The 24,368-nt window shown below is 50.5% G+C and overlaps 2 protein-coding genes across 6 annotated transcripts in view; one reads left to right on the forward strand and one right to left on the reverse strand.

The window, feature by feature from the left end:
* LOC103460133 (NLR family CARD domain-containing protein 3-like) overlaps nucleotides 1-4,927 on the reverse strand; it is a 35,939-nt gene extending 31,012 nt beyond the window's left edge. For all 4 annotated transcript variants that reach the window (XM_081601175.1, XM_081601176.1, XM_081601177.1 and 1 more), the window contains exons 1-2: nucleotides 4,557-4,927; nucleotides 3,564-3,658 (exon numbers count right to left, since the gene is read on the reverse strand). The gene's annotated coding sequence lies outside the window, so the exon portion shown is untranslated. The remainder of the gene's footprint in view (nucleotides 1-3,563; nucleotides 3,659-4,556) is intronic.
* inhbaa (inhibin subunit beta Aa) lies at nucleotides 298-11,690 on the forward strand. Of its 2 annotated transcripts, XM_008402141.3 has the most exons (3): nucleotides 298-429; nucleotides 685-1,370; nucleotides 8,866-11,690. In XM_008402141.3, the coding sequence occupies exons 2-3, from the start codon at nucleotides 857-859 to the stop codon at nucleotides 9,651-9,653; spliced, it is 1,302 nt and encodes a 433-aa protein (XP_008400363.2). In that variant the 5' UTR covers nucleotides 298-429; nucleotides 685-856; the 3' UTR covers nucleotides 9,654-11,690. The 2 variants fall into 2 exon arrangements, with proteins under 2 accessions (XP_008400363.2, XP_008400361.2); XM_008402139.3 differs by lacking the exon at nucleotides 298-429 and having other exon boundaries at nucleotides 442-1,370.
* Nucleotides 11,691-24,368: the final 12,678 nt, after the last annotated feature.

Below are 24,368 nucleotides of genomic sequence, written 5' to 3' on the forward strand. Positions count from 1 at the left end.
CTGAGCGCGCTCAGCTCATACGGCTATGACATCACATCCAGGAGGGTTCTGGACCCGCTAGCTGATCCGTTACCTTCTCGCCCCGAGACGAGACGATGACGGCGCGTTGACTGGAGCCGAGAGCCACCAGACCAAACACTGGCTGCCTGATAGACGCTCAGCAGATGGAGGGAAGAGTCACGGTTCAGCCGAGTTTTAACCCTCACTCACTCCCAGCCGGCTGCAGGGTGGATGTGAGCGGGGAAAAGAGCGGTGCGTCACCGCGGAGAGGGAGGCGGAGAGAGAGGGAGGAGGCAGCTGTACTTATGGTAGGAGGCTCAGAGAGTCGCAGCAGAAAGAGACCGGCCCACTCCGATAAAAACCATTCAACTGGTGAGCCAGCGAGCGCACTCAACTCTGACGGAGCGAGAGAGGGAGGGAGCAGCAGAGGTAAAGAGAGAGAGGAACTCCCTTCATCTGGGATAACTTAGTCCTCTCTAACACACTGCAGAGATTCACCCCGGGAACAGCCTCTGTCCTGCCGCTTTGCTTCATCCATTCAGTTTCTGCTCTTCTTGTTTTCTTATTTCTTCTCTTTCTTTCTTTCATGACGCCTCCACATTTTGCAGCCATCTGTCCCTGACAAAAAGAAAAGGATTACTCATTTTCTCCCTTGCCGTTGTTTTCTCTCTCGTTCCTTTGCAGTTTTTCCCTCGTTTGGCAGGTGGACTGTGAGCCGAGCTCAACTTTCAGCTTCCAAACTTCTGAGAAAGAGACGAAGGCAGCAGGACCGAGCACAGGAACTCTTCCTCTGGACTCAATTTTCATCGACTTTTGGACTTTTTGGCCTCTGCCTGTCCCTCTGGTTGGTGGCAACATGTCGGTGTTACCGTTCCTCAGCTGGGCCCTTCTGGTTCTGGTTCTGGTCCAGGGCGGTGCATCCTCAGCGGACCTGGCCTCCAGGCCGCTGTCCCTGACGCTGCAGTCGCTGCCGGACGCCTCCAGCGCCCACTGCCCGTCCTGCGCCCTGGCCCGGATGAGGCGCGGCGACGGGCCGGCGGCGGACGGCGACTCGCCGGCGTATGAGGAGGAGAAGGCGGCGCAGCAGGACGTGGTGGAGGCGGTGAAGAGGCACATCCTCAACATGCTCCACCTGCAGGCCCGGCCCAACATCACCCGGCCCGTGCCGCGCGCCGCGCTGCTCAACGCGCTGCGCAAGCTGCACGTGGGGCGAGTGGCCGAGGACGGCAGCGTGCAGATCGAGGGGGAGGAGGAGGCGCGAGGGAGGGGAGGCAAGGGGGGAGGAGCGGCGACGGCGGCCGGAGCTCGGGCGGGAGACGGCGGCGGCGACGCGCCGGAGACGACGGAGATCATCACCTTCGCCGAGGCTGGTGAGTCTGGAGTCACTCAGAGAGAGAGTGTGTGTGTGTGTGTGTGTGTGTGTGTGTGTGAGTAAACACTGCAGCGGCGGCGGGTCCACCTGCACTCGCCCAGCTGATCCGTCAGTAACGGTCCCCTGCTGCTCTCAGAGAATACCTCGTTATCTGCCGACAGTCAGCAGGGATTTGGGCGGCGCCGCCGGTTCTGGTCCGTTTGTTTTCCTGACAGTCGGTGACAGTGGGGGGGTTGGGGGGGGGCAGGTCAGGTGTTAATCATGGCTTTGTCACCTTTAACCTGCAGACCAGCTGCAGGGCACGCTTCGCCCATTTTAACAGCAGTTTAACACCTTTGAATCCGGGTCAGTGACGGGTCACAGCGCCTGAAGTTGAGCCAGGTTGGGACCCGGTTCTGAAGGTCCAGTTGGGTTGTTAAAGCAGATGGATGAGAGTTTACCTGTCAGCGGCGGCTCACCTGTCAGCGGCGGCACCGTGTGGGCGGGACTCTGGATCTGCTGCAGCAGTTTGGGTTTCTGTAGGCGAGAGTCTGGAGCAGCAGATGGAAAAGATTTTTATGAAGCGGATCTGAGCAAACAGGCTGAGCGGAGCAGCTTCACCGAGACGGCGGCTCGGCAGCCACCCAGGGCCGCCCAATCACACGCCGGCTCTGCGCGGTTCCAGAGCCAATCACACGCCGGCTCTGCACGGTTCCAGAGCCAATCACACGCCGGCTCTGCACGGTTCCAGAGCCAATCACACGCCGGCTCTGCACGGTTTGTTCAGGTCGGCGTCCAGCCTGAAACTCCGTCTGGATCAGAACCAATCAGAAGTTCACTTTGCCGCTTCCTGGAGCCCATCACATCTGGTTAACCCAGAGTTTCGTCTCACAGGCAGCGTTGTTGGTCCCCAGCTGGTCTCTCACTCTGGTTCTGGTTCTGGTGGACGTTTCCTTCCTGTTAACAGTCAGTTGTTTCTCTCCACTGTCACCAGGTGCTTGCTGCACCAAAACCCAGATCTTCCTTGAACGTCCGTTCTTCTCCAGTCGTTGCGTCAAAACCCGACCCAGTTGACTGAACCAGACAGAATCACACGGTTCTGGAGATGAACTGGATCCGTTTGCCAAAAAGAACATCACTGTTCTAAATTAGCTCAATATAAATAAATTTATTTATATTTTATGTTGAAACTTATTCCAAAGAAGAACTAAACCCTGCATCGTGTCTGTCAGGCTCTGATCCAGGAGTCTGAAGGGTTCTGTCCTTCTGCGCCTCTGATGGAGGAGCAGTCGTTGCTTTGGACCTGGTCTGGCTCGGTTCTGACTGGATTCCGTCGGTTTGTTCTCTGGTCAGCCGTTTACGGCTCTTTTCTCCGCCAGTAAACCCTGAATATCATCGTTAAACAGCCCCAGAAAGTTCCTCTCAGTCAGCAGAATCTGGGAGGTTTTGGTGCTACCAGAACCCGGGCGACGGTACCGGCCCGGTCCTCTGGCTCGGGTTTATTGGGCTTTTATCTGGGGGTTGTCATGTGAACGCCTGACTGAGCGTCTGAGCAGGAATTTAACACGTTTCATGTTGCTGCCGCTGCAGAGCTGCAGAGAAGTTGTGGGATGCAGCTAAAAACACTTGTGGTTAGCCAGAGCGCGCTTTATAGTCAACATCTTGAAGCAATTTTCCCATCCAACGTAAGAAGAGGCACATTGCAGATGAAGTATTTACATTTGTGTCGAGCTGAGAATGATTCGATCACAAAGCAGCTCCAACGTTTTCCCTCATGAAAGAGAAGCAGCCGAGGTTCTGCTGCAGCAGATCTGGTTTCCAAACAAACTACAGCAATCCGACTCGTCGTTTAATGGCGTTCCTCTGGGAGCAGATTCCCTTTTAATGCCTGAGTTTAGACTGTAGGTTTGGCGCTAATGAGGCCATCAGCTCAGACTCTTTGAAGCTTTGACTCACGATTCTTCATTCTGACCTGGAAAATATTTTCTGCCACATCAAGAGGATCCAGAAATGCTCACAAAATAAAAAATACTAAATCAAATAAAATAATTAGATCTAATTAAAGCTCAAGGCTTCAACCACGAGTTGAATAATGTTTCACATCCCTGAGTCTAATTTCAGATGAATTATGACGGAGATGATCTAATCTCAGATTAAATATAAATTCTAGTTCAAAGGAAGAAGAAAGTTTCCTCCGGTAAATAACACCTACCAGCAGGGGGCGCCTCCGAGTTGCTCTGACAGGATCAGGAGTCAAAAAGTGGATCGTTGAATCAGCTAGCGGACCGGTCCAGGGGGTTAGAACCACTGATGAAGAAAATAAAGGAACATATTAGAGGACGTAGAAAAGCTGAATTAAACGTATTTTCTATGGTTATTTATGAAGAGATGAAATACGGAACCACAGATGACAATAAGATGATAATAAAAGTCAACAGCAGAAACGTTATTAAAAGTTTCCAACAAAAACACCTGGTCTGCTAAATATAAACATGTAATTCCAAACTGGCCACTAGGTGTCGGTGTTTTTGTCACAGCGTTGAGCGATAGCTTGGTGAGCTAACACTAGCTTAGCTACCTGACGAGGCGACAGCAGCTGTCACTTTGTTTAACACTGAAGCGTTTAAAGCAGGAATATCTGAACTTTACTGATCCAGGCTTTAGCCCCGCCCACTTTACCACTGGGTTGAAAAGGAGCATCTGTCTCCGTAGAAGATCTCTGATGGAAACCAGCGGTCCAGTAAACTCTCCATTAAATGCATATGAGCTTTCCGTACCAGCTGGCCCTGCGGCCTCCTGGGAAAGAAGCGGTGCATTCAGGGAGCGCAGTAATTATTTTGGGCCGTGGAGATGGCGGGAACGGGAGCGCAGGGATGACTGGGTTCTTGGCGGAGACCAAGTGTCAACCTCTGTTTAGCAGCTCGGGGACAATGTCCATCTGTCCTCTGTTTTTTCCTGTCCTCTGTTTAGAGTCCGTCCCTGTTTATCTTCCCGCTTCTCCCCGTCCCTCACCACACACAGAGGACAATTAGGCTAATTGAACTTAATTGAACACATCATTAGCGACATTCCTGACAGCACTTTCATCCGCCTGCTCCGCGCGCTAACCCCGGCCTACCCCTCGCTGCTCGGCCCGCAGAATAAACCCGTCTTTGTTGGGTCTATTCTGGCAGCGCCGCCACCAGCTCAGGGTCACTTCACTGACCTCTGACGGCCACAGGGAGCCGCACGGCCGCCGCTGATTGGACGACATGAACATCTGTCCGGTGCGGTTCTGCTGCTATACCCTTGTTTGGTTCTGGTTCTGTTTTGTTTATTCTGTGTTCTGTCATGTTTTCTCTCCGTTTGTCATCTGGTTCTCCTCTACAGTCGTGTTCAGGGCGCGTTCGTGGCGTGTTGACGGTCGTTTCCGTGGCGCGTTCAGTTTGTGTTTAAGATCATGTCCGTGGTGCGTTCAGGGCGTGTTTACGGTCGTTTCCGTGGTGCGTTCAGGGCCTATGTAAGGTGGTGTCCGTGGTGCGTTCAGGGCGTGTTTACGGTGGTGTCCGTGGTGCGTTCAGGGCGTGTTTACGGTGGTGTCCGGAGCGGTTGGCGTTTTGGGTCGGCCCTGCGGCTCCCATCACCTCATTTGGCTCGGCTTTGATGTGTGACAGAGATGCTCTGTGTGGACAGATGAGTCACTCCATAGTAAACAGCTGCAGATTGGGAGCAGACCCGCTGACACGGAACACGACTCGATTCATCCACCGCTGGAAGTAGATCCTGCACTGAAAAACAAAATCTTAAATATTCAGCCAGTGGAAATAAAACTTAATAATCAATTTTAAGGAATTATTGAGTTAAAACTTTACACTTAAACAAGGCCAAACTGAGACATCTGCTCTGGAAACTTGACCCAAAATACTTGGTAAGATTTTATATTTTTGCAGTGAACAGGAGTTTAAAGTGACAAAGAGAACCGACTGTGTTTGTCAGTAACCTGTGCAGGAGTTCAGCTGACCGAGCAGCTTCTCCTGGTTATACCTGAGCTGATCTGGTCACATGATCAGGTTGTTACCGTGAGTCCAGATGGTTCCTGTTCTCCAGGATTTGGGTCCATTTATTGACCTTCACATCTCTGTGGACCTTTGAAACGTTTCCTCAGGAATCAGATGATCTGCAGTTTCTCCTGACGTCTTTTTCCTCATCACCTCTTCTTCCTGGTTCTGAAATCTGCAAAGCTGAGAGGCTCCGGTCCGATCGTTCTGTCAGCGTGACGGGGAAGCGCAGCAGCTGAGGTCGGTTTGGACCGGCTCCCTGCCGTCTGAAGCCGGATCCGGCTGCTGGAACCGTTTTACGGCTCGGTTTTATGTGGCTCTAACAGCCGGCGCTGTTCACACCCGGCAGTCCGCACATGGAACCGATTCCAGAACCGCCAGTAAAAACAGATCCCACTGGTTTCAAACCAGGCCGAACTGGCACCCAGCAGAACCAGCAGGTTCTTGCGTTCTGGAGGGGATGGTGTCGGTGGCTCCAGGTGAACCTGGTCAGGAACCAGAACTCTGATCTGGGTTTGTGGTTCTAAGCAGTTCTGAATCTCTGAGGACCATCTGGGCAGGATTCTGAGACAGAACCGCTCTGGTTCTGGTCGTGTTGAATCTGGACATTTGGACGTCACCATTTAATGTCGAGGGGAAAAATGTTCCTGATCCTCATTTCCTCAGTTCTGCTCTACAAATTAAACCGATTTTCAGTGAATCACTTGGATAAAAACGTTTTAAACTACTTTTAATTATTAACTGAACTAAAACAGCATTAGATGAACTGAAAAGACTTTTGGTAAAGAGCCTCCAGACAACAATGTTCTGATTGGTGCTGCAGAAACAAACTGAACTGAAAATAAATGTTGGTTAAGGTTAGCAGTGTTCTAGTCATGGGAAAACACTGGTTAGACATAAATACGGTTACTATGGCGTTACTATGGCGTTACTATGGAGTTACTATAGCGTTACTATGAAGTTACTATGGAGTTACTATGGCGTTACTATGGCGTTACTACGGCGTTACTATGGAGTTACTACGGCGTTACTATGGAGTTACTATGGAGTTACTATGGCGTTACTATGGAGTTACTATGGCGTTACTATGGAGTTACTATGGAGTTACTATGGAGTTACTATAGCGTTACTATGGAGTTACTATGGCGTTACTATGGCGTTACTATGGAGTTACTATGGAGTTACTATGGAGTTACTATGGCGTTACTATAGTTCATATTAACAGTTCATACAGTTACTATGAAGAACAGAAGTCGATATAAAATCCTCAGTTGGACGGAAGATGCAGGATGTCGTGACGAGGATTCATCCAACATCAACAGACTGAAGACATCAGCAGCAGCTGATGGAGGTCTGAGGTGAACTTTGACCTTCATAGTGGTCAACTTCAATGTTTAATGAGAGAAACCAGAACATTTTAGCACAAATTATAAAAATGTTGCGTTTAGTGGTCTAAAAACAATCAGAAATCTGAGTTACTTGATGCTTTTAGTTTGGCGGGTTTAGTGGGGTTTTGGGGTCCAGACTGGGTGTGAGCTGAATGAGTCAGAACCTGCAGGATCCTGCCGGTCCAGCTCGGTTCTGTCCTCCGCTGAGTGGACCTGGTGAATTTCTTCCTCGTCCTGAACTCGGACCCGCCGCAGGTCGGCCCAGCGCATCCAGAACCCCGATATATTCCCGTCTGCTGGGGTCCAACTTTGTGTCAGAACTTCAGATTTTTATGTTTGTTTTGGTCGTAAATGTTCTCACAACGAGCCGCAGATAATTTTAACAACTCAACAGGAACAACCCTCAGAATCTGCATCTGGAGCGGCTTCAACATTCCCCACCCCGACGGACAATTATGGGATGCATTCTGCAGATTGTTTTCATTAAAGCCGGAGCAGAAGTTCATGAGAAAAAATGAAAAGTGTTCAGATCGGCTCGTCTGCCAAGCTGCGTTGGGTTTTCATCATCAGATGGATTTTTATTTGCTTCTCGCTTCAGAGACGAACTTCTTGGTTCTGCCAGCAGAAGAAAAGCCAGCTGGAGTTTCTCCCCGTTGGTAGAACCGGTTCTGATGGAACCAGAACATCTGCATTAAACCTGATCTCCGATTAAAATACGATGACATTCATCCATCTTGTTTTAAAGTGGGCGGGGCTTAATGAAGGTCCAGATTCTTCCTGTTGGGCTTCAGCTCCTCCTGTTCCAGGTGGATGAGCGGTTCTGTTGGTTCTGGTATCCTGAACCGAGCCGTCTGACTCGGTTCTTGCTCCTTCCACTGGTTCTGAAAGATGGATCGGACCACACTGAGCTTCTTCTGTAAAGTGATCCAAACCCGCAGGTTTTAGCCAAGTAGAAGAAGAGGCAGTGACTGGAACCAGAACCGGCCGGTTCTGTGGCCCAGTCCAGTACAGCCGGTCCTCAGAAAGGATGAATGAACAGACAGGTTCTGTCTCCTGGAGGTGATGATGATCTAAGTGAGATAATCGCCTCCAAACGTCTCTTAAGACGCTCTAATGGACTCAGTGAATCGCTGCCCGCCTCCACACACACACACACACACACACACACACACACACACACACACACACACACACACACACACACACACACACGTCGCCCATTCACACCGTCTAACTGAGCATCGCTGCTGCTGACATTCATAAACTCTGAAGTCGTGACTGGCGCGCTGCGTTGCCCACGAGGCAGAGCAGGCTGGGAGTCGCGCTCCGGCCTCCAGGCTGCCAGGAAACATAAAGCTGCTCCACATGTGAGCAACCAGAGGAACAGCAGCCGTAAAACCCACAGAGTGGAAACCCGATGCAGCTTGTCAGCACCAAACATCGACCCAGACCAGAGACGGAGGCGTTGAGAGCAAAGGTCCAGGAAGCCTTTCACCAGCCTGGACCTGCTGCTGTGACTGGAGGAACAACTCAGAACCGATTTCTGAAGGAGAAACTCCTGAACGAAGAGCTTTCTAGGAGGAATCCGTGTTTTCGTCATAGTTAAAGTCCTCTGGAGGTTTTCACGCCCCCCCCCGCTGGTTCTGGAGGTTCGGAGCCGTCTCACCGTCAGACCCGGCAGCAGGATGACCACGCAGGTCCTGGTGGGAACCATTAGCTGCTATAAAAACCTCCAACTCCAGAAGCTCCAACCGCTGCTGCTGAGTCAGCGGGGAGTGTGTGTCTCTGTGTGTGTGTGTGTGTGTGTGTGTGTGTGTGTGTGTGTGTGTGTGTGTGTGTGAGTGTGCGTGTGTATGATGTGGCTCACACACACCGATCTCTGTGTTTGTTGTCATGGCAGCCAGTAGTTTGGGGTGTAAAACTCATTTTCGTCACGTTTTTCCTTCGTTTTTGAAGGTGATGATGATTTAAAGAATCTCTGCATAACTCTCTGGTTGTTGGTCAGGAAGTCTCATTGGGCTGGTCTGACCTGCCAGCCAATCAGAGAGCAGAGCAGGTGACCTAACCTGTCCTCTCCCTGTGTCTCCAGGTGAGTCCCAGGGCCTGGTGAACTTCGTCCTGTCCAAGGATGGAGGCGACATGTCCCTGGTGGAGCAGGCCAACGTCTGGCTCTTCCTCCGCTTGGCCAAAACCAACCGCAGCCGAGCCAAAGTCACCATCCGCCTGTTCCAGCAGCGCGGACGCCTCGGCCCGCCGCAGGACGAGGTCCTGCTGGCTGAGAAGACGGTGGACACGCGGCGCAGCGGCTGGCACACCTTCCCGGTGTCCGCGGCGGTGCAGGCGCTGCTGGAGAGCCGGCGGAGCAGCGCGCTGGGCCTGCGGGTGTCCTGCCCGCTCTGCAGCGACTCCGGCGCCACGCTCGTCCTGGTCTCCGGCGGCAACCAGAGGGAGCAGTCCCACCGGCCCTTCCTCATGGCCGTGGTGCGGCAGGGCGACGGAGGCGACGCGCGGCGGCGCAGGAAGCGCGGCCTGGAGTGCGACGGGAAGGTGAGGGTCTGCTGCAAGAGGCAGTTCTACGTCAACTTCAAGGACATCGGCTGGAGCGACTGGATCATCGCGCCGTCCGGTTACCACGCCAACTACTGCGAGGGCGAGTGCCCGTCCCACGTGGCGAGCATCGCGGGCTCCACGCTGTCCTTCCACTCCACCGTCATCAGCCACTACCGCATGCGGGGCTACACCCCCTTCCAGAACCTGCGGTCGTGCTGCGTGCCCACCCGGCTACGCGCCATGTCCATGCTCTACTACAACGAGGAGCAGAAGATCATCAAGAAGGACATCAAGGACATGATCGTGGAGGAGTGCGGCTGCTCGTAAACACTCGGACCCGAACGGGACGGACCGAACCGGGCCGGAGGAGGCGGCAGCGCCCGCCGTCCTCCGGGTCGCTCTCTGGGACGGAAACTCGTCTCCAGACTTGCTGAGTCAAACTCAGCCAGAGTCTCGATGGCACTTTCTGAAAAACCAGGAAAAAGAAAAACAAATGAATATCTAATATATTTTTGTTACAAACGGAGGGAGCGAGGCGTATTTATGTGGCGTTCAGGATCCGCTGCACCAGTGGGACTTCAGAGAGACGAGGCGCCTGAAAAACTGCAAACAAAAAGATCTCAAACTATGCAACTTGTTTCCTGTCCTGATCTGCTTCTGGAGCGGAGACACCTTTACTCTGTCGAAGTGTACATCGTGGAGTGTGTGTGTGTGTGTGTGTGTGTGTGTGTGTGTGTGTGTGTGTGTGTGTGTGTGTGTGTGTGTGTGTGTGTGTGTGTGTGTGTTGAGAGATACTTGAACGAAACAAGTTGGCTCGGCTGCTGGAACCAAACACTTCTTTACGTTACCATGGTAACCATGTTGATGTTATTATTAATTTTATTATTGTTAGTAAGTATATTAATAATATTAATGTTATTCTTGTTAATATTTTGTGTTATTTTTCAGTTTTTTCATGTTTAAGAAGCGTTACAAACGTGTTATTTTTTGCACTATAGCGACTTGAGTCAGGTCAGAGGTCAACAAGTCACATGTCACGGTTCAAGGCTTCTGATTGGTCCCTGCTGCGTTGGGAACCAGTGAAACGCGACGTTAATTCAAATGATTCCCCTGGAGATCAAATTAATCATCTTTGATCATTAATAAAACATTTTTAGGTCATTAGAGGAGAAAATGTTGGACTCGGAGGGAGAAACCTTCTGGTTGTGGACCTTATGGGTCCCTCTGAGAGGTCAAACCATTTCAAGCTACCGTAACATTTAAAGCTGCAAGTTTAATGAACTGCTGGGAAGAAAACATCTGTTTGGTTTCACCTGAGAGACTCCAGCCTACAGAACGACGAGCCGGGTCGGTTCTGTAACGCATCGGATCAGATCCATAAAAACAAACCCGACGGGGTTAAAGTTCCCTACAGGACGTCTGATTGGTTCTTTGTTTCCTCTAGAAATAAAAACATTTTATTCATGTTAAACGTTACGTCTGATCATCTGAAGGCACTTTATGAGAAACTGAACTGATTCTGGTTCCAGAACCAAATCAGTTCAGTTCATCAGACCAAAAGTGAATCATCATCAGATCCATAAGGTTCAGTCTAATCCAGATCCTCAGAATTTAATGGGAATTATTAAAGTGTTCATCTGAAGGAGATGTTAGTGTTTAGGATTCATGCCGTTGTTCATGTTGCAGATGAATTTTTCTGGATGGACAGACTTCCTGTGATCATTCAGACCCAAAGCAGAAAATGGTTTTGGTCTGTCGTAAATTAAACCCAGAGCAGAAAACAGATGAAATCTTCCTGTTCCAACACCAAAGAGTCCGTCTGACCTTCGGATTCATTAAGATCAAACCTTCAGAAATCAGAAAACTGTGTGCAAAGGTCAATAACTGATGTTAATCCATGTCTTTAATTTCAAACTCATGTAGTTTCTGCTGCCCTGCACATTAAAAACTCCATTTCCCACAATGCTGTTCACCTGGTTCCACGTTGAGGGAGCAGCTCAGTGCTGAAGGTTTAAAGAAGCTCCTGGTTTCACCGTGTTTGAGTTCCTCCATGTTTACGGACTCAAATTAATATCAGTGCTAAAAAAAGAGCAAGTTAGTAGAACATGGCTGTACGTGTTTAGATGCTGTTCTTTTTATATAAAAGTAAGAATAATATAAATACTGACACTGAACAAGAGTGGACAAAGAATAAAAAGTATATTTTTTATTCTGTATATATGGAAGCCAGACTCCAGTATGTTGCTTTGCTTTGTTGTAAATGAAACGTGCTTGTGGCATTTTTTATTCTTATTTATTTTACAGTATTCTTTGTTCTTTGGTTTAGGCTTCACTATTAAAGTCTGAAGGATGTACACAAAGGAAGCAGGCTGCTGTTTTCTGTCCTCACACACACACACACACACACACACACAGTTTTCCCAGCGTTTGCAGCAGAGTGAAGGTTTCTCTGTCACACACGTTTCAAAACGTGACGCGGTGACGGTTCAGAATGCTGGAGCGGCTCCAGTCGGGGCTTCGCTCCCTCAGCAGCTTCATTAAAGGCCTGACGGTTTGAGAGAGAGGTCAAAGGTCGGCTGAAGCCCCGCCGCTCCTCCGCTCTGCTCTGTTTAACTTCAGAGCTGCTGGAGGCTTGGCAGCTCTGAGGGAAGTCAGAACGTGAATAATCAGATACAGGCTGGAGGATTTACACTCTGGAATCCTGCAGGAGATAAACTCTGAGCTCTCAGAGGAACGGCTGAGCATGCTGCTGTGCTGCAGTGCACAGCAGCATGCTACATACTGGAAACACACCAGAGTCACTCCGACTGATTAACCGTCAGATATTCAGCATCCAGCTCAGATCTTCAGTTTCACTCTCAGACATCATCAGTGACATCAGAGCTGAAACTGTTGCTGCCCATCAACCTGGGAGGGGTCAAAGGTCATATTCTAACCAGCTGAAGTTCACCTTCCTCCAGACATCAGCGCATGAAGCTCAGAGGAATCTCACGTCTACAGGCCTCAGCCAGCGAGTCGGTTCTGCTGGCGTCAAGAACCAGACGAGCGTCTGAACAGGCCGGGTCGTTTCTGCTGTTCCTCAGTGGAAACATGGTAATGAGATTTCAAACTTGTGTTTTCCACGCCGTCCCTGAATCAGTCAGAGCCTGTAAACCTCCAGCTGGATCCCAGGAAACCCCAGCGAACGGCAGCCAGACCCGTCAGCCTGCTGCTGCATGAGGTCATGATCTGGGAGGAAACGGGAATAAAACTGTTTTCATTCTGGGATGACGGTAAGGAAAGTGGGGGCTGCTGCTGTGGGAACAGATGAGGTCAGTGATTAAACTTCACTCGGTTTGCAGGCGAGTTTAGCTCCGAGCCGTTAGCCGTAATGACAGGACCGAACTGGGATGACTCAACAAAACCACATCAAGCAGGACAGACCTCCAGTCGGCCGAACTGGGAACGCTGGGAGGCTCCCAACATGAAACCTTCAGCTTCATTTTAACTGATCAGCTGGTCACTCAACGGGCTTTTATTCTGAAGAGTCGAGGCAGGTGGTTCACCTGAAACAAGGTGATCCAGGGTGGGGAAGCATGAGGTGGAGATGAAACGATGCCTTAGTGAAATAGTTTCATATCGTTGACATGGCGTCCGTCACGACGGCCATTTTGGCCTCCATCAGTGGTGGCTACGCTTCCGCTAAGTCGCTAATATTTGGCGCTTTAGCATGTTTGCTAGCTTTGAAAACATTTTTATTTTGCGTTAGCTTTGCTAGCTTTTGGCTAGCGGTGTGCCACTGATTGCTGAATCCATGACAGCGAATACGATCAGCAGCCACATGTTGACGCCGCTCCCTCATCTGGATGCTCGTTTCCCTCCATGGTGGAGAGAAACTTCCTGTTCCGTCATCAGAAGCTTTCTACATTTATAAGCTTTAAAGCTCTTCAGCTGCTCTCTTCTTACTTACAGAGAGGACAGAGTCAGCTGCAAAGTGTTTTCCAGTTTTTCCTCCAGACACGTGACACGGCGGCCCGTTTACAGCAAACATCTCCTCCATTATGTTTAATTAAAGCCATTCAGCTGCAGGAGATGATCTCTGGCCAGTTAAACCAGCAGCAGGTCAGAGTGTTTTCTGTCGTTAACGAGCTCGTTTTGTCTCCTAAAAACCTGCTGCTCATTAACCGTAGAGGTGGCTACTGTGATGACAAACATGAGAGGAGTGGGTGGAGACGATCCGATGCTGCTAATGAAAGCACTTCGGGTAATTTAACGCGGATGTTTTTCTTGACAAATTACAGACATGGACGATTTGCGCAGGAATAAAATCACTGAGGCCAATTATCACAAATGACAGCCTGTGAGGGTTAGCTTACAGTACGCAGGGTGTGACAGCTCAGCCATTTCCCCTGCAGGATCAGAGGCTGCTGGGAAAATCCGGCAGGTGGGAACGCCGACCCGGGAAGTTTGGACAAACATTTGGAGGCTCAACTGGTTTCAGTGCCGCTCCAGTCAGAGAGAACGGTCAGAACCGTCAGTTTCATCAGAATCAGTTCTGAACCCGACAACGTCTCAGTAAAACCGCTGACGGTTCAGACCGAGCAGCATCCCAGAGGGCACAGGGAATGACCTCTGACCTCTAACCAGAGCCGTCCTGCTGGTTAAAATCAGCTTCAGTGGCTGAACCAGCTGGTTCTGGTCCGGTTCTGAACAAACCGTCTCAGCTTAGACCAGAACCTCTCTCATACTGGAGCCACCCTGAGGGGCGAGGAGCTGGTGTGGCCTCCAGTCAGCAGGTGGCAGCAGAGCTCAATCGTATCAACAGGAAGTGGAAAACAAACAGGAAGCGTGAAAACCTCGTTCAATCACACGAACAGTTATTAACTCAAAGGTGATTTGGAAGCAGATTCAGCTTCATGACCAACGTTTGGTTTAAATATGAAACTCAGCCTTGAAGCTGCCAGCAGAAAAAGACGAAGCTGGTTTACGACTCTTTGGTTTACTGTAAACGTTTCGACCTTTTCGTCTCTTCGAATGTAAACTATGAGCAACTTTTGTACAAATTTAGCAGGAAAAGTTTTAAAACCTTCTTGGAAATGAATAACAGGCACCAATGTTTAGTTCACAAAGTTTGTTTAGTCTAAAATTCACATGCAGTGACTCATTTCAGTTTTTCAGTTTGGAGAATCAGAGCAGTCTGGACTAAATATGGCAGACTGAACATGGACGCCGTCTTATTGATCTGTATTGATCAGCAGCTGATTGATGTTTGTACAGAAACACCATCAGGCTCTCAGTGGTTCCGGTTCAGACAACAGAACCTGCTCCGTTTGATGCTGATCTCCTCTGCAGACGTGAAGCTGAGCGTTCTGAGCGCGCCCAGTGTTCCCACTGAGCCCAGAACCAGAACCAGTGAAGAACCGGTGCTGCGTGCGGCGGCCTCGCTGCAGTCAGGAAGCCTCGGTTTCCACCGCCGGCGCAGGAATGTCTGCAGGACCCGCTTCTCCTCAGCAGTTATGTTAATCGCTGAATAAAATGTAAATGAGGCCCGACCGGGTTTATTCCAGCCCGCAGAAGCCGTCTCAGGTCAGCAGGCCTGGTTTGAGGTCAGCGGTTTGGCCGTGCAGCTTCCCAGCATGCAGCTGGTTTACGGGCTGCTGCTGCGACGCGCTGCGTGTCTAAACGCTCGTCTGAGGCATTAATGAGGTCTCAGCTGGGAGTTCTTATCTGCTGCTCGGCTCAGACCGGTTGCCACATCAGTGGACCCGGACCGCAAACCGCCTGCTGGTTTTCCCTGGAAGCGCCGCGTCGCCATCCAGCCGCTAATTATTCACCAGTAACCCCAGCAGGCAACACCAGGGCGCAGCGCTAACACACTGGTTCCAAACCAGTAAGGCCCACCAGCACGCCAGCTCTGCACTCAGAGGCAGCTGAGAACGGGTCCGGATGGTTCTGGTTCTGGCTACATGGACCTGCAACCACCAGAGCGTCTGCAGACAGGTGCTCCACCTCGTCACCATGGAAACCTGCATTCATTGACCTTTCAACCCGACAGTGACAAGTCTGGGTTGGAGCTGAACCCTGACCCATCATGAACCCACACCCTCCCTAGGGGGCGCCGCCTGCAGTGAAGGTTAGCCTGACGGAGCGCCACCACCAGGCTGGGAAAGGGAATAACGTAGTGTTGGGGGAACTGTGCAGCAGTTTCATCAGATTAAATGATGCAAATATGAGGAACGACGAGCATCTGGTGAAGCTTTACAGATAAATCACTTTTAAATCATCATCAGTAGCTGAACTTTGAAACGGTTGTTTCCATTTCTAGCAAAGAGCCTCAGACTGATGACGGCTTCTCCCGTAATCACGACTCGTTTCTGCTAATATTGCATCTTCAATCTGATTATATGATGACTTTATAGTGAGTTCTTCCAAGTGCGGCCCAAACGCCACAGCAGGTCAGCAGAGTCCAAATCTGTTCTGTGTCACTTTCAGTAAATTCATGGCATCATCCAGACTCACAGACCAACCAGGTTCTGGGTTCAGATCCCAACCAGGTTCTGGGTTCGGGTCCCAACCAGGTTCTGGGTTCGGGTCCCAACCAGGTTCTGGTTTCGGGTCCCAACCAGGTTCTGGGTTCAGATCCCAACCAGGTTCTGGGTTCAGATCCCAACCAGGTTCTGGGTTCAAGTCCCAACCAGGTTCTGGGTTTAAGTCCCAACCAGGTTCTGGGTTCGGGTCCCAACCAGGTTCTGGGTTTGGGTCCCAACCAGGTTCTGGGCTCGGGTCCCAACCAGGTTCTGGGTTCGGGTCCCAACCTGGTTCTGGGCTCGGGTCCCAACCAGGTTCTGGGTTCAGGTCCCAAACAGTTTCTGGGCTCGGGTCCCAACCTGGTTCTGGGCTCGGGTCCCAACCAGGTTCTGGGTTCGGGTCCCAACCTGGTTCTGGGCTCGGGTCCCAACCAGGTTCTGGGTTCGGGTCCAAACCTGGTTCTGGGTTCAGGTCCCAACCTGGTTCTGGGTTCAAGTCCCAACCTGGTTCTGGGTTCAGGTCCCAACCTGGTTCTGGGTTCAAGTCCCAACCTGGTTCTGGGTTCAGGTCCCAACCTGGTTCTGGGCTCGTGTCCCAACCAGGTTCTGGGTTCAAGTCCCAACCTGGTTCTGGCTTCAGGTCCCAACCAGGTTCTGGGTTCAAGTCCCAACCTGGTTCTAGGTTCAAGTCCCAACCAGGTTCTGGGTTTAAGTCCCAACCAGGTACTGGGTTTGGGTCCCAACCAAGTTCTGGGCTCGGGTCCCAACCAGGTTCTGGGCTCGGGTCCCAACCAGGTTCTGGGTTCAGGGCCCAACCTGGTTCTGGGTTCAAGTCCCAACCTGGTTCTGGGCTCGGGTCCCAACCTGGTTCTGGGCTCGGGTCCCAACCAGGTTCTGTGTTCAGGTCCCAACATGGTTCTGGGTTCAAGTCCCAACCTGGTTCTGGATTCAAGTCCCAACCAGGTTCTGGGCTCGTGTCCCAACCAGGTTCTGGGTTCAGGTCCCAACCTGGTTCTGGGTTCAAGTCCCAACCTGGTTCTGGGTTCAAGTCCCAACCAGGTTCTGGGTTCAAGTCCCAACCAGGTACTGGGTTTGGGTCCCAACCAGGTTCTGGGTTCAAGTCCCAACCAGGTTCTGGGTTCAAGTCCCAACCAGGTACTGGGTTTGGGTCCCAACCAGGTTCTGGGTTCAAGTCCCAACCAGGTTCTGGGTTTAAGTCCCAACCAGGTACTGGGTTTGGGTCCCAACCAGGTTCTGGGTTTGGGTCCCAACCAGGTTCTGGGTTTAAGTCCCAACCAGGTTCTGGGTTTGGGTCCCAACCAGGTTCTGGGTTTGGGTCCCAACCAGGTTCTGGGTTTAAGTCCCAACCAGGTTCTGGGTTTGGGTCCCAACCAGGTTCTGGGTTTGGGTCCCAACCAGGTTCTGGGTTCAAGTCCCAACCAGGTTCTGGGTTTAAGTCCCAACCAGGTACTGGGTTTGGGTCCCAACCAGGTTCTGGGTTTGGGTCCCAACCAGGTTCTGGGTTTGGGTCCCAACCAGGTTCTGGGTTTGGGTCCCAACCAGGTTCTGGGTTTAAGTCCCAACCAGGTACTGGGTTTGGGTCCCAACCAGGTTCTGGGTTTGGGTCCCAACCAGGTTCTGGGTTTAAGTCCCAACCAGGTTCTGGGTTTAAGTCCCAACCAGGTTCTGGGTTTGGGTCCCAACCAGGTTCTGGGTTCAAGTCCCAACCAGGTTCTGGGTTTAAGTCCCAACCAGGTACTGGGTTTGGGTCCCAACCAGGTTCTGGGTTCAAGTCCCAACCAGGTTCTGGGTTTAAGTCCCAACCAGGTTCTGGGTTCGGATCCCAGAAAACCCATAATGATCTTGATGCTGATAGAAGTAAAAAATCAAAGAAAACCGATTTAAACTGATTAAGATTTAAACTGATTCAGTTTAAACTGATTCAGTTTAAACTGATTCAGTTTAAATCTATAGAAAATCATAGATTGATTTTCTATAGATTTAAACTGATTCAGTTTCCAAGTTTCTCATTGATTCTCTGATGATTGATAGAAAATCATCAGCAGCTTCTCCATCCTGTTGTCATGACGACAAATATAAACATCAATATGAGCCGTCCATGTTTAACCAGACCGATCAGGTTCTGGTCCGACCGATCAGGTGATGTTTTGTTCTGCATCTAAACCAGAACCAGCATCGGGTCCAGTGTTGATCTCTGATGTGACTCTTTTATTTCATAGATTCTGATTTTAAACTGAATAAATTTCCTCATCAGGTTTCATCATTAATCTGCAGCTGCTTGAAATCCTGTTTAATAAAATCTGATCAGCAGAGCAGAACATCAGATCTGACTCCAGTTCAATCTGATTATAGAATATTAATAAAACACATCCATGACCACACACACACACACACACACACACACACACACACACACACACACACACACACACACACACACACACCTGGAGACCAAGGAGCCACAGAAAACAGTTTTTCTTCTCCAGATCAAAACATGTTCACTTCTGATCATATGGAATAATTTTCTCCGTGGCACCGCCGACGCCCCGACCCGACCCTGACCCTACACGCCCAGCGCCGCCACCGCTAACGCACAGTGGGTGGAAACCGAGTAAAATCTGTTTTTAAAGGTTAACATTTCTCTAAATTAATTTGGTGTCAGGTGGATTAAAGATAGTATTATATAAATAAATTATTTATAAAAGACTTATTTACATTTTGGTGTTTGTGTTGATTTTGTTTCACTGGTTAAATGATCAGATTTAGTTTCCAGAGTTTTTAGTCGCTGCTCTGATCATGTTTATCTGCTTCCTGCTCTCAGGTTGGATCAGATGAAAACGTTCTCCAGACTCCTTCAGTGATAAAACCTCAACATTTCACACTCAGACAGCCTCAGAGGCTCTGAGGTGATGAAGAGCCGCAATGAGGAGGAGCGGTCCTCACAGAGGTAGAAGTCTCCATGCAGGGTGTGTGTGTGTGTGTGTGTGTGTGTGTGTGTGTGTGTGTGTGTGTGCGTGTGTGTGTGTGTGTGTGTCGTCTGTTTAATTTCCTGGCCTGATATCGTTTTACGCCGCCGAGTCGTCACAATAGGATTAGAGAATTTAATAAAGTAGATTTTCAAAGTGAGGAAATGAGTCCTGAGACAGACAAACACCGGCAGCTAACACACACACACACACACACACACACACACACACACACACACACACACACACACACACACACACACACACACACACACACACACACTGCTAACACACTGCAGCTAACACACACACACACTGCTAACACACTGCAGCTAACACACACGCGGACCAGAGACCGCTCCAAAAGCAGGAAGTGGACTACACGCAGGGCATTCTGGGTAAATCCAACTAAAGCTAACATGTTAGCCTAGGGCTAGCAGCAGAAATGGCTCCTGGTCTTTAGCCTAAAGAGAAATCCTCCAACCGCTAAAATCCTCCATCTTGTTTCCATCTGGTGAAGAAGGAAGTTGCTCTCAGTGTCTTCAGAGGTTTTTGTGTCGTTTCCTTCAGTGGTTCTTGGTGCAGCGCCCCCACAGGCCAGGAGGGGAACAGGTTGGTTTGACTCAGAGCAGCTGGAGGTGGAGCAGATGTTCTGGGTCCAGTAGAACCGGGTCGACCGACTGAAGGAGGGAAACCAGATTTAGTGGCGTCAGTTTATTCCAAATGCAGAAATAAAATGTAAAAATGTTCTTTTCCCTTCGGTTCTGGTTGGACTTTGTGCTGCAGGTGGACGTTAATTAAACCTGTTTCCAGCCGCGAGGTGAAGTTGGTCTGAGTGGCAGCGGAGCGTCGGCTGCCATGAACTCTGTGACCTCCGGTACCTGCGCCGCGGTGCTGCAGGCGTCTCTGGTCCAATCAGAGCCGCCGGTGACTCACCTTCATTACTGCTGCGGACGGTAATGATGGCTGCAGAGCTCGGACAGCCATCACCACGGCGATGAGGCAGGAAGTTGTTTGACAGAGACCTGAAATAACAAGGTGTGAGTGCACAGACTCCGACACACACAGGAAAACTGACGTCAGACGAGTTTAATGAGCTTCTACTGTGGCGGATGAGATGAGCTGGAGTCACAGGGTTCATGCATTCATCTCTTCACTCCTTCATCTCTGAACTGGTTTCATTTCCTGCTGCTCTGAGTCTTCAGCTCATTAGTGACGTGTTTTTATTAACGGCTGTGATCTGGACCCGTCAGGCTTCCTGTTCCCGAATACCAAATAATAGGAAGTCATTCAGCGAGTCGGCTGTGAAGATGAAGGAGCCGAGACGGCGCGAAGGCGTGATCCTCTGAGCGACGACGCGCCGTCACGCCGTCGCTCAGAGCCGGAGGAAAACCTGATGAAACGCCAGAGGAAGCTCAGATCGACCAAATTCAGCCAGAACCAGAAACCGCTTCACACCCTGAGTCCATTCACCCTGAACCCAACAGCTGCTGTAACCAGGACTCTCCAGAAGGAGCGGCCTTTGGCTAGGCCACTCTGAAACACGTGTTTTGTCTTTCCGTTCTGAGTTCTGCTGTAGATCGTCGTCCTGCCGAATGAACCAAGTGTTACTCTGCCTCAGGTCGGACCTTCTTCTTCCACGTCTGTTTCATGGTGGCTGCTGATCCTGACTGGAGCATCGCTGCCTCCTGCTGGTGAGGAGTGAGAACCAAGCAAAACCTCCAGACGTCTGTAAAAATGTGTCCTGGGGTTTTACTTCCTGAATTCACTGCATCATGACGATGAAATGAAAATCAACGTTCTCTCCATCACTGAGCGTAGTTTCTCCTGCTCATTTCACCATTTCATCATTAACGATTATTAACGCCACGCTCTGCTGCGATTGGCTGCTTGTTCACCTGGAGGAACGACCAACATGAAACGTGGAAGTAAGGAAAACCAAGCAGAGCTGCTTCCTGTCCGACCGTCCTCCCACTTCCTGTCCGACCGTCCTCCCACTTCCTGTCCGACCGTCCTCCCTCTTCCTGTCCGACCGTCCTCCCTCTTCCTGTCCGACCGTCCTCCCACTTCCTGTCCGACCGTCCTCCCACTTCCTGTCCGACCGTCCTCCCACTTCCTGTCCGACCGTCCTCCCACTTCCTGTCCGACCGTCCTCCCTCTTCCTGTCCGACCGTCCTCCCACTTCCTGTCCGACCGTCCTCCCACTTCCTGTCCGACCGTCCTCCCTCTTCCTGTCCGACCGTCCTCCCACTTCCTGTCCGACCGTCCTCCCACTTCCTGTCCGACCGTCCTCCCACTTCCTGTCCGACCGTCCTCCCTCTTCCTGTCCGACCGTCCTCCCACTTCCTGTCCGACCGTCCTCCCACTTCCTGTCCGACCGTCCTCCCACTTCCTGTCCGACCGTCCTCCCACTTCCTGTCCGACCGTCCTCCCACTTCCTGTCCGACCGTCCTCCCACTTCCTGTCCGACCGTCCTCCCACTTCCTGTCCGACCGTCCTCCCACTTCCTGTCCGACCGTCCTCCCACTTCCTGTTTCGCTCCGTGAGGCTGAAGGAGAATAATAACTGGGAGAAACTTGCAGAGTCTCCTGGTGGCCAAGCGGCTCACTGACTCTTCAGCTGTTAAAGAATAAAAACACAGCAAAGCTGCTGGGATTCATAATATTTATCATGAAGCAGAAAAATGTTTCCCTCAAAGCGAAGCGACGAGTCACATGAGAGAGAGACGACACAAAACCCCAGGAGCAGCACGTGTGTGTGTGTCTCTGTGTGTGTCTCTCTGTGTGTGTGTCACTGTGTGTGTGTGTCTCTGTGTGTATGTGTGTGTGTGTGTGTGTGTGTCTGTGTGTGTGTGTGTGTGTGTGTGTGTGTGTGTGTGTCTGTGTGTGTGTCTCTGTGTGTGTGTGTGTGTGTGTCTGTGTGTGTGTGTCTGTGTGTGTGTGTGTCTGTGTGTGTGTGTGTGTCTCTGTGTGTGTCTGTGTGTGTGTGTGTGTGTGTCTGTGTGTGTGTGTGTGTCTCTGTGTGTGTGTCTGTGTGTGTGTGTGTGTGTGTGTTTTACGGCTCCTTACGTCGACATTTGAAGGTCTCGGCTGAAACGTTGGTCCAGAAACCAGTGAAATGTTCTCAGAATAAATTGATCCTGCAGACGGTCAGACGGCTCTGAACCAGAACCTCTATGGCCCAGAAGAACCGAACCAGAACAGAACTGGAACCTGAAGAGAACCAGAACTAGAACAGAACCAAAACCGCAGTCAGAATCAGAACCATGTCGGCCCAGTTCCTTACAGGCGCTGCGTTCTCAGGCCAGCATGGCGCCGATGTGAGACCAAGCGGTTCTGGTCTCCGGCGGTTCTGGTCTCCGGCGGTTCCGGAGCGTTGTGGCGGGTTCTGCAGAAATCAACATGCTAGTTTGCAAGTTGATATTTTCTCACCATCAAACCTCCAAGTCCTTCAGTGTCTGAATCTATTAGCTGCTGTTAGCTTCTGCTGCTAACAACACGAGACTCCCAGTCCTTCCGGGTTTCCATCTGGTGGAGGATGAGAACGTTCAGTCCGATAATATTCCCAGAATCCAAGTTCAGAGGAAACGGAGGAAAATATCCGTCAAGTCTAAATGGAGCAGAGAACATGGAGAAATATGTTCTCATCTGCCTCCAGAGGTCAGTCTGGGTTTTCTCCCATTCACTTGGATCAGCGAACAGAAGCAGAACCTGCCTCCAGGACGTACCGGTTTCTCAGCAGCCCGGTTCTGAAGAACCAGCAGCTGGTTTAACCAGGAGGGGGAAGAAGTTTGGTTTCCTTCTGGGTTCTCTGCTGGGAGCGGCTAAAGCCCAGTACCACCAGTAGAACCACGGCTGGTCTGAAGCATGTCGCTTGTTTTCTACTGTGAGGTGAGTAGAAAGTTCCCCTGGTTCATCATCATGACCCCGGACCAGGTTCTGTCTGATTTCTGTTGGTCGGCTGAGAACCAAGCAGCTGCTTTCTTCATCATCATCATCATCATCATCATCATCATCATCATCATCATCACCAAGCGCTCTTTCATCGTGTGGACCAAAAGGAAGCTGAAGGGTTTTAACTAGGCCATCAGCGACACCTTCAGCTTTTTGTTCTGCATCAAAAACCAGGAAACTGAATTTAACTTCTTCAGGAGACGAGATGATCAAATGAGACACATCGTTACCTCGGCATCCGTCCCTACACCTGACGGTCTGATGGCACTTCCTGCCTGCTAACACACACACACACACACACACACACACACACACACACACACACACACACACACACACACACACACGGGCAGCACTGATCTTCCTGCCATTCTCCCTTGATTCGGTTCTGAAAGGTTTCATTAGCCTGGAGGGAAACCAAATAACCTGCCAACCGTCCAATTAAGACGACTGAGTTCCGACACAAACATGATTTAATAAACGAGTCAGTAGAAACCAACCAATCCGTGCTGTAGTTTTATCCTGGGCGGCATGGGACCGCTTTAGATGGCTGGAGATGTTTCCCATCAGCCCCGGCTCCTCAGCACGCCGCCGGATCAGATGTCCGCCGGTCGCTCACACGCTGACGGAGGTCCACAAGCATCATCAAAGCCTCGGCTGTCAACACACACATTCCTGTGAAGGAACACAGTGTTCACCCAAGCGAGATGTCAGATACCATCAGGCTGATGGGCCGCGGGCAAACCCTGGATTTCCCATGAGGCCGAGTGGCTGCCGGCGGTCCCACACAGACAGGAAGCGCTGGGACTGAGGGCGGGGGGCATCGGGAGGAGAAAGGTACGGGACCATCGCAGCCTGGGCCGGATTCAACACTTCACTCCCATCTGGACCAGAACACGGAGTGCAAGAGTCCGGCAGACGTATCCGCTCCGAAGCTGATCGATTATTGGACATTTTAAAGGTTATTGGTGTTCTCTCATAACCGATCAACTAATTCCTTCTGGAGAAAAACCATAATTTTCCAAAGACATACACTCAAAGAACAAAAAGTACTTTCTATCATTCATATTTATTTAAAGGATCAAAAATTCACTAAAACTTATCAGGAAAACAAAAATAATTTATTATTTTGCTTATGAACTGAAACCAGCAGCACCGTTTCCTAGGCAACCATCTATAGAGAAACAAACATGTCGTGTTTGTCGGAGCAGATCCCCTGTTAACTTATTCGTGCTGCTGTTCTGAATAATGAACGTCTACTGGGATCAAAGGTTCACGGCGTCCTGCTGCGTTTGTTCTGATGTGTATTTTCCTCATCGACAGCAGGGCCGGATCTTTGGGAATTACATTTCAAAGCTGTGCTGGTGGCCAGAGGACTCAGAGACACGGCAGCCAATCAGAAAGTGGGCCAAGCTGCCAGTGTTTGCATCACCATGTTTCACTTTGAAGCATGTTGATGGAAATCACCAAAACAGCTAATGGCTAACGGGCTAAAGGAGAATCACGGATTCAAACCAAATGCTCCCATCCACTCCGGTCTGTGCCTTACCAGAGGCACCAAACTGGGAAACATTTCTAAACCCAAACCTCCAGCAT

The sequence above is a fragment of the Poecilia reticulata genome, chromosome 20 (assembly GCF_904066995.2).
Source record: "Poecilia reticulata chromosome 20, P_reticulata-male-v2, whole genome shotgun sequence".
NCBI classification, from domain to species: Eukaryota; Metazoa; Chordata; class Actinopteri; order Cyprinodontiformes; family Poeciliidae; genus Poecilia; species Poecilia reticulata.